The 10,000-nt window shown below is 39.8% G+C and overlaps 1 protein-coding gene across 1 annotated transcript in view; it reads right to left on the minus strand.

Moving 5' to 3' along the window:
• Positions 1 to 6,296: 6,296 nt before the first annotated feature.
• LOC138008634 (WD repeat-containing protein 54-like) overlaps positions 6,297 to 10,000 on the minus strand; it is an 8,616-nt gene continuing 4,912 nt past the window's right edge. Inside the window, exons 6-8 of the mRNA XM_068855950.1 lie at positions 8,927 to 9,089; positions 6,859 to 6,924; positions 6,297 to 6,585 (exon numbers count right to left, since the gene is read on the minus strand). Coding sequence (XP_068712051.1) covers positions 6,454 to 6,585; positions 6,859 to 6,924; positions 8,927 to 9,089 — 361 coding nt within the window. The 3' untranslated portion in view covers positions 6,297 to 6,453. The remainder of the gene's footprint in view (positions 6,586 to 6,858; positions 6,925 to 8,926; positions 9,090 to 10,000) is intronic.

Raw genomic sequence — 10,000 nt, forward strand, 5'->3', positions numbered from 1 at the left:
CGAACTTTCCCGCCAGCTTCTTGGTGGTGTCATACAGACCTTTCATATTCCCTGCTCTTGCTGCTTGCTCAGCTGCTTCAGCTAGTCCATCTATGTATTTCCTTTTATCTGCTCTGATGCTCTTCTTGGTGTTCTTGTGAGCATTTGAGTATTCTTTCAGTGCCTTAGACCTCTCGGCACTCGTTCTGCTGGCGTTAACAGCTGCCTTTTTCTCCTTCCTCACCCTAATCTTGCTTAGTGATTCTGCAGAAATCCAATCCTTGTGATGGTATTTCGTAGGGCCAAGTACCTCCTTACAAGCTGTCACAAAGGACTCTTTTACCACCTTCCAAGAACTATCAACAGTCTCACCGTCTTCCATCAAATCCTGGAGTATTTGATATCTGTTTCTAACTGTGACCCTAAACTCGTCTAGCTTCCGCACCCTTCAAAAAACCAATATCGTACTTATTTCGTTGAGGTGGTGCACCAGTCCAGTTTCGCTTTAGCTTCAGCTTGAGATTTGTAATGATAAGATGGTGGTCTGAGGCAACGTCAGCACCCCTTTTCACTCTCACGTCCTGAAGTGATCTTCTAAATTTCTTACTAATGCAAAAATGGTCAATCTGGTTTTCTGTCGACTGATCTGGTGACAGCCACGTTGCCTTATGAATCCTTCTGTGAGGAAACACTGAACCACCTAAGACCAGCTTGTTAAGAGCACATAGGTCTGCCAGTCTCTCTCCATTATCGTTCATAACGCCAAGCCCTTGCTGCCCCATTACTTCCTCATATCCATTGTTAACACTTCCTGTCTTGGCGTTAAAACCATCCATCAATATGGTGACATCTCTTTCTGGAAAGTTATCAATCACTGACTGCAGTCTATGGTAGAACTGATCCTTAACTTCGTCTTCGCTGACACGGGCATACTCGGAAAAAACCCGAGTGCTCTTCGGCAGGAGTCGAACCTACGAACGGCTTCCGGTTACTAGTTCAGATGCTCTACCACTGAGCTGTAGGAGGGGAATCGGAAATGCTCGGAAAAATCCGAGTGCTCCTTTGCAGGAGTCGAACCTACGACCTTCCGATTACTACAGAATTAACTATTTTGATTGTCATTGTCATTGTCATTGTCATTGTCATCTTCCCACGACCTGCTCCCGTCTGACCTTGTAGCTCAGTCGGTAGAGCGGCGGAGATCTAACCCGAAGGTCGTGGGTTCAATTCCCACCCTGGTCAGAGTTTTTCTCTGTCCTTGTGGGCCCAATTCCATTAGTAGGGCTAACGCTCTCATGGTTTACATGGGTAGAATATAGCACTTCACATTACCCTCAAAATAGTCAATAGTTGTTAATTCTGCTGCAAAGTCAACGTTTGCAAAAACGTAACCCTTCCTTGTACTTCCGATTACTAGTTCGGATGCTCTGCCACTGAGCTACTGGAGACTCGTGAGAGTTAGACCATTAGACTAGGTTCAAGTGATAATCGGCCTACATCCTGATAAGAACTGAAATGTTAAATGGCGGCATATAGCGATGATAATAACTGTAATGGAAAGTTCTTTAGCCCGCTGAACAAATGAGAGGAGATTTTAATCTGCGCCTACTTGTCGCGTCATTGGCGCGCGATCACGTGGGTGTCCAATTACAACTCCAAATTGGATACCTATAATTGGACACCTATGCCATTCGCGCGTCAATCACATGCACTTGGATCGATCTTTCTTGCTGTTTTCCTACTGTCTGCAAAACAGATTGAATATAATTTTAACTTTTTCACACAAAAAGGAATTCAAAGACTCTTTACCCTCGAATTTTGTACTAGTTACGATTAATTAGTACTTGAACCTCGTGTCGTTCAATTCAGGGAGTAATCGTGCTCGCAATTTGAAATCAGCCTCGCGCTGCACGCTCGGCCGATTTTAAAATCACTCGCGCGATTTCTCTCTGAATTGTACTCCACTCAGTCCAATTACTATTACTTATTTTATAATGAACAGAATATCGCGTTCTGGTTGGTCAATGACGAATACTTGAATAGGTTAAAGAGTGCAATACGAAAGTTGCTATAGAAACACAGCGATGCAATAACTTCGTTGAGAATATAATAATTAAAATAAAAAATCCCCGTTATGAACTTGCTTGTGAATTTCGTGATTTATGGTCACTCGTAATGTTTTGAAAGTTCTCAAATTCCACACATAAGTGATGTTAAAGTCGGGTAGAATTTCGTGACGCTGCATCAAATTATTTTGATTTTTGTACATATTTAGCGTCTGTTGGGGATTCAGTAAAAACTCTCAACATTTCCCAGTTTTAATTCTGTTACCAGAAGCTTTTTCTACACAAAATTTTCACTCGATGTCCTTATCAATAATACGCCGTTTCAGATCCTTCGTAAGGTCAGATTTTAACAACTCCCGTTACTTACTATTCATTTGGTCATTTAATCCTATATCTGCGATGACGTAATTCAGATCAGGCACATTAAACCGTGCAACTCATCAGTGATTATTCATTGTTTTACTCAAGAATAGCAAACTTCATTCCTTGCAGGATGTTACATTTCTGAAAAAAACGGTACAGGGAAGCAATACTAAGAGTCACTGGTCTAGATGGCAGAGCTGGTATTATCAACGGTCATTGGATCCTTTTCAGGCATCTGTGACTACTCTTTTGAACTTCTCACCCACCTTTTCGAGCAGGGAAAGGCTTACAGCACCTTGAAAACTTTTCGTCTAGAGGCAGTCGTTGGGCTCAATATTGGATCACATCCTCCTCTTGTGGCGAGACTCGTGGTGTTTTTGTGTGCAAGCCTCCACAGCCTAATTAATCTTAGTTTAGTTTCAAGTTATTTAAGAACTCTCGCATCATCTGAGTTGTTATCGTTTAAGGAGATTACTCTTTCGCTCATAGCTCTAGTCACCTCTTGTTGATATCAGTGTCCGTTTCCGATAACCAGATTGTTTTCGTTATTCTAGAGCGTGTCAAGACGACACACCCTGGGAAAGCTCAGCCCAGGATTTCTATTCCTAATTTTCCACAGGACTCTTGCCGGTGTCCCTGTTTGCATCTAAAACAATACATTGAGAGGACCAAGCCCTTAAGGTCTTGTGACAGGTTGTTTATTTCATATTGTAAACCATGCAAATCGGTAGGTTCTAGCACTGTCGCCAGGTGGCTGAAGAGTGTTCTTACGTCTGCAAATATCGATGCTTCTGTAACATCTAATGCCTTATTCAAAGGTGCCTCGGTCTCGGACATTATGAAGCTAGCCGATTGGTCTAGACTGTGCACGTTTAACAAGTACTGCTACAAGCCTATTGTGGCGTCAGATACTTCCTCTGTCAGTAAGCTTTCCCTTTCGTAGTACGAGTCTAGGCGGTTATCAAAAGGAATTGTGCTAGCAGGTCTACTGATTTTCTTTGTGTTACTTTCTAGTTGTAATTGACATAGGGCTTTGAACACGCATGATAAGGGCATAATGTGGAGTATGGCGAAAGAAAATCTTAAATTTGACGAGAAGTACACTTACCTTGAAGGATAATTGTAATTCTCTGACCCATACGGAACTTTGTGACCTTATTCGTTACCCACCCTGTTATTATTCACCCAATGCTTAGCTGTCTCATACCCTCCCCTTGTCGATGTCAAATGTTTTGTTTTTTCATGCAAGAAAAAGACGCCTGGCCTTGCTGAGCATTGGTTTATATACCTTTGAATTTGCATAACAACGGTTTTTGTTTTTTTGGAAAGTGGGCGATATGCGCATGCGCAAGGAAGTACGCATTATATGGGCATAATACACCTTTTTCCAAAATGGCCACCAATTAAATACTCTATGTTTTTATTTAAATTAGCCCTTGATGCCTCGTTCTTAAGTTTAAAATTCAAAAGAAGTTTTTGCCTTGAACGAGGCATCAAGGTCTGATTTGAATAAAAACAAAAGAATATCTTAATAGCAGCCATTTTAGAAAAAGGTGTACGTTCCGTATGGCTCAGAGAATTACAATTATCCTTCAAGGTAAGTCTACCTCTAAAATGTTATTAGCAAATCTAAGATCTAAACCATACATCCATGTCCAAATCACCTTTATATAACAATTTGCAGTGCACACTACAAGAAAGGAAAGGAAGGGAACTTAATTCAAGTGTCTAGTCGTTCCAGCACGCGAGAGTGCAAAAGCATAACTCACCAAGGAAACAAAATTAATGTTTCTGAGGAATATTTTGAAAAGGCTTCGCCCCTTTCATGATTCATCCAAAGAAGAAGTTGACGCATTGACGCTCCCAGGGGAGATCAACACAGCGCTGATTGGCTCCTAAGTAACCTGCACGTGATTTCCAGATGACAGTTTCTTAACAAAGGGAAAGGAATGTGCGCCTCGTTTCAGCAGACGCTCGTGGGGGAGGTACGCGTGACGAATCCTTAAGAGTGTCTGCGTGGGAGGCAAAGTGGCAAAGTGTATCCACGCGTTTTAGAAGGCTTTTGATTTTTGACCGATCCAGTTGGGTCCTGGTAACTAATGACGTCAAAGAAGTCAAGAATGTAATTCCATTCTGAATCGTCAGAACATTCACAGCATCCGAAGGGTAACTTTTGTCCGACATTTCTATAAAGACTTACACTTTTGCGCACTTTCTGAAGAGATTCGATCAAGTTACTACTTTGATGTCATTAGTAACCAGGGCCCAACTGGCTCGGCCAAATTTCTTTTCGTATAAATCAAACGCCCGCTGAAACGCGTGGATGCACTCTGCGGGAAATTTTTTTGAAGTACTACACTCCAGACATTATAGATATTTAAACGAAAAGATAAAAAAATGGAGAAAAAATAAGCGTCATAGGACCATTAAGATAGCTCAAAGTTATATTTTGAAGTGAAGTTTTCGTCGCCGTAGCCGTAGTCATTTCTCCCTATTAACCAATGCACCAACCACAGGAACAAAAGACCCTTTGTTTCGACAGCCAATGAGGCTGTGGTTGGCACATTAATGACAATAGGTGACGTCAACGATATCGTCGCGATAGACTTCTTTAGACTCTTACGTCATAGGTTGATCACGTGATATTTATTGGGTAAACAAAAAACGACAACTCGTTATCGCTCGCTCCCCCAAAAATCGACACATCCTCTCCTTAAAAAAACTAATGCTGAAAGGTTTTGCAGCCTAACTGAACTAAATCGATTTTTTAAATAAGTAACAAGTCTCCTCCCGGAAGGTTTGCTTTAAAGGTCACCAAGTTAGGGTAGTGATGGCTCAAGTAAAATTCTAGTTTTGTCAAAACATCGATCTGACGAGTGACCTTACTAAAAAGGCTTTTACAATTAAGCATAATTAATTAATTGAGTAGCTCTAGATGTTGTTCATTGACGTCACTCCCTAAACAGGCTTTTCCGGGCCAATGAAATATATCAATGATTCAAAAGAAAAGAATAAATTAAAGAATTCCAACTGGCCGAACTAAATTAGGCAAGCGTCCTAACCACTTGGCCACGCTGAGTTGATCGAGACAAAGCAATAAATGATTTTGAACAAACTATTAAGCCAGGTTTTCACTAGCGATGCAGGCGTAAGCACAACCAACACACGCAGGCGCATTCACTGTTTACTTGTTGTTAATTCGTGTCTATTGTTCTAACAAAAGGCTCTTATGAATAACAAGCTACTGAGTTTGCGTATGCTTCTTTAGCCTGCGTAGCTGACGGCGCACGGAATAAAGTTTTGGCGGCGAAGCCGCGAGCAGAATGGGGAGGAGGACTTTTGACTTAGATGGTGGGTGCAGATCAGCAAGAAATTTTAACACAACTTGTTTTAAACTTGTTAACGGCTCCGCCGCCAAAGCTTTATTCCACGCACCTAAAATACCGCCAGCTGCGCAGGCTAATGCTTCCTGCGCTTATGCCATTCTTGTCACCAGAGCCTGGGATCTTATGTCTGCACATGACCCAAGGCTCTGGGAAACTCTATGTAGGGAAATATTCGCCGCAGGGTTCGTATAGCCAAAAATTGGTTATTTGAACCTTACCGTGCCTGCTCACACCTTGTGCAAACATGAATGCACCAATCAGAGACGCTTTTCATTGTTCTTCACGAAAACCAATGAGAGGACAGTTTGTTTCAGGGTTCCCCAGAGCTCTTCTCTCCCTAAATCATACACAAAAGAGAAGAGCTCTGGGGTCGAGATTGGTGCTTATGCTTGCGTCGCTGGTGAAAACCACCCCGTAACAATACACGCTATTCATGGGCAAATAAGACGTCTATTCTAGAATACAGCTCAGGATATAAATAAAGAAACAAGTTATGGCAAAATCCTTCTTAAAAGAAACCTTCAATTAAACAATATCTACATTAAGTTTATTCCAATTACTTGGAAATTTCTGTTCAAATTTCTGTTCAATGTAATCCATTGCACAAAAACGTCGCATAATATATTTTACCCCTACAAATGTGGTATCGGGGTCATATTCTATTGTTTGCTAAACATGACTATCTCTCCACAATCATAGCCTGTTACACCAAACATGTTCCCAGAAAGATCCACAAATTTTGCTCCACACAACTGCACATCTGGAATGGCTTGTTGAAACACCATTTCCATCTGGAAAAAATGTTATCAAATATTGCAGAATATTAGCTCAGAAAAATAAGCTACGAATAATAGAAATTATATTTCAGCTGCAGTCACAACTGGCACAACTATTTTTTCCCCAATATTTGTTTATTTCATTAAGTCAATGGGTGGCGTGGCCATTTACAAAAAAGTTATTAACAATTATTAAGAATCATTAAGAACCCTGCTGTTATTCATAGCATCACCCCCTGTCACTATTTTCATTTATCATATGTTATCTTTTTATTACATAATACTTACTGTTGGACTGCCATCTGCAGAAATCTTCCAAACTCTCACAAATGTATCTTCTGATGCTGACAAAAGCTAAAATGGAAACATGTTGTCACTTGTGACTCAGTAAAAATGAAAATTTATAATTTGGGACTTTTTTAAAATTTTATTGTGTATTTCCAGAAAATATCCACCCCCCCCCCCCCCCCCCAAGGGAAGGGATTTCGCCTATGACCCCCCTCCCCTCTGGATTTTCCAAATTTGGCTCATAAAATGGACCCCCCTCCCCTCTGGAAATTCCATTTTTGTCACACACCCCCTGGAAATATTACCATTCCTTGTGGAAACCAAAAATCAGCTATTTTTAGTGCAAGATACCGAATTTTGATCTTGACCGTTTTTTCCCCTGAAAAATTTGGTGGCCTACAGAAGGTACGTGGCCTACAACAAGGATGCATATCGCAGAATTTGCAATATAAAAATTACAGATTTAATACCGTAAATAAGAAGAGTAAAGAGAATGCAGGCCGGCTGCAGGGTTTTTGTTTTTGGTCTTTGTTTTCCACATACCGGCCTGGGTGTGTGGAAAACAAAGACCCTACCATAATTCACAAATTATAGATAGCTTGTAGATCGTTTTCAATGACATGAATGATGTGTTTTGTTATTTGCTGTTTGGTATGTTATTTTTGTGGGGGTCTTCGTTTTCCGGGTCTTCGGTCTTCGTTTTCCAGGTCTTCGTTTTCCGAACACCCAAATATTGAAGTAGCAAGTTGCTTATCTAATTTCTGTTGATTTATATCATATGCTGCTTGCTTAAAAATATATTTGCCTCCTGAACTATAATTGTTACTGTACTATTTTCCTCGATCAAGAATCATTGCTATCGCAATAAGACCAAAATCATGCATGCAAAGTGGTTTGCAGATGACAAATACATGACAGTTTATTAGAATTCATGTGCAAGACATTAATTAGGGTCCAAACACTGTCTCTGTATAGTACCATTTATATCAATTTTAGTTCTTTAATTTATTTGCTTGTATATTCATTATTTTTTCTTTACTTAAATCCTTCGTGTATGTACTTAGTAAGTTACTGTTCTACCCAACTTGATTACCTTATTACATGAAATTTTCGCGACACGTTAATTTCGCGATTTTGAGGTTCGCATATTTCACGACACCTTAATTTCGCGATTTTCAGAAAATTTTGCATTTCGACTCACTTTCATTTCGCGTTTTTGAGTGAGATACACTCAAGGAGCCAGTAAATGGACAGTTTGAGGATAATTTGTACAAAAGAAGTGCTACCTGGAGTAGAGACGGAAAGCATTAGCGATGGAGAGGACCAGAACATTACCACAGAATAGCTCAAAATGATTGTTATAAACGTGTGTATTAAAGTCACTGTTTTAGTTATTGACATAATGTGAGTCAATTAATTTTGCGCGTCATGTTATTTTCGCGACATTTAATTTTCGCGTCACTTAAATTTCGTGATTTTTTTTAAATCGCAAAATGCGCGAAATTAACGTGTCGCGAAAATTTCATGTAATAAGGTAGTTTTGCTACACTTGGGGGGACAAATCTAATAAATTATATCATTATTGTACGTCGTTATTGTTCAGTCCTTGAAATTATGCAAAAAAAAATTTCTATTATTATTTTTTCAGTATACTGACAACTATTGTAAGGCTGAGAATGATATAGAGAATCAAGGAAGTTGTTATCTGACCAGGAAAAAGCCTGGTCAGAGAACACGACCCACCCACCATTTCAAAATTCTTGATGTTGTGAAAAAAATTCAACATTCTTTTATTTTCAATAGTTTCAGAGCTTTGTAGTAAGTCAGTGTTTCACTGCATTCTCAGCTGATTAAAACGTTTACAAATAAAATAATGAGGTGCATCATCATGGTATAAGACATAATTTTGATGTTACATTGTACAGTATATGTACCATTATTGCATGGATCCACTGACTAAAGAAATGAATATTGAGCAACATGAAAAATGAAGAAGAACAAGCTACATACATGTAGTGTGTTAGACATTACCGGTAAGCCTTACTTTGAAAAAACAAAAAATTCTCACCAGTCCAGTGTCCACACATAAATCCAAAGCATTGATCCAGCGGGCATGTGCGCAGGCCTCAACGAGTAGGGCACCTGTTGAAGCACTAAATAATCTAATGTGGCCTGTTGCAAAACCACCAATGATCAAACCCTTATATAGGTACACAGATGAACAAGGAAACCTAAAACAAAAAAAATATATATTTTGAGTCAGTCAGGGTTAATGACGGAGCAACAGCATTGAAGGAGAAGTGCCCGCAAGGAATCCATGATGGTGTCAGAGGACCGGCCTCCCATCAATACGGCAGGGGTTGGATTCCTGAAATTGAGTAAACGAATTGGTTGAATTTCCTGTCAGCTGTTTTATTTCCTCACGGGTATCCACTGGTTAACCTGCTTTAAGAGCCAGTATCACGATCTTCTTATAGTTTTGCCTATGCGTGAGCCGTCAATATCTTGTGGTAATTATTTGCCGTCTCACTTTTGCGGCCTGCGATTGGTTCTAATGTTGAAATTGACGTTGTTGCACTGAATTGAGTTGCTGACGTACGCAAACAAACACGTTTCGCAGGTAGAAAGAATTGAAATTCCGATCAGGTGCAGGTTGATTAGTTTACAGTTTTATTTATCCTTATAAATGATGGATCACGATACAAAAGTAATTGCGATTTTGAGACGGCAATACCACATTATATTGACGGCGTTGGGAGAAAATATATTCCATATTGGGCTCCGTCGCTTTGCAACTCCACCCAATACGGAATATATTTTCTCCCAACTAGCCGTCAATACAATGTGGTATTGCTGTCTCAAAATCGCAATTTGTTTTTAGTGTGCTGCATTTTTCTCACGCCATACATGTACATCGGGTTGCAATAATAAACAGCTGATTTGAAGGAAATCTGAGACAAGCGACCAAACATTTCTTGGGGGCATTCTTAAAAAGAGAGAAGCATTGTCATCTTGTTTCCTTCTTTGTGCATGCCTAATATGAACTATATCAAAATGATCTTGTTTTGATAAAAACCTTGGTCCACACTTTTTAGCCTGTTATAATTGACATTACCAGTACGTATCAAAAGTAAAGAGTCAA

This window comes from Montipora foliosa, chromosome 6 (genome assembly GCF_036669935.1).
Source record: "Montipora foliosa isolate CH-2021 chromosome 6, ASM3666993v2, whole genome shotgun sequence".
NCBI classification, from domain to species: domain Eukaryota; kingdom Metazoa; phylum Cnidaria; class Anthozoa; order Scleractinia; family Acroporidae; genus Montipora; species Montipora foliosa.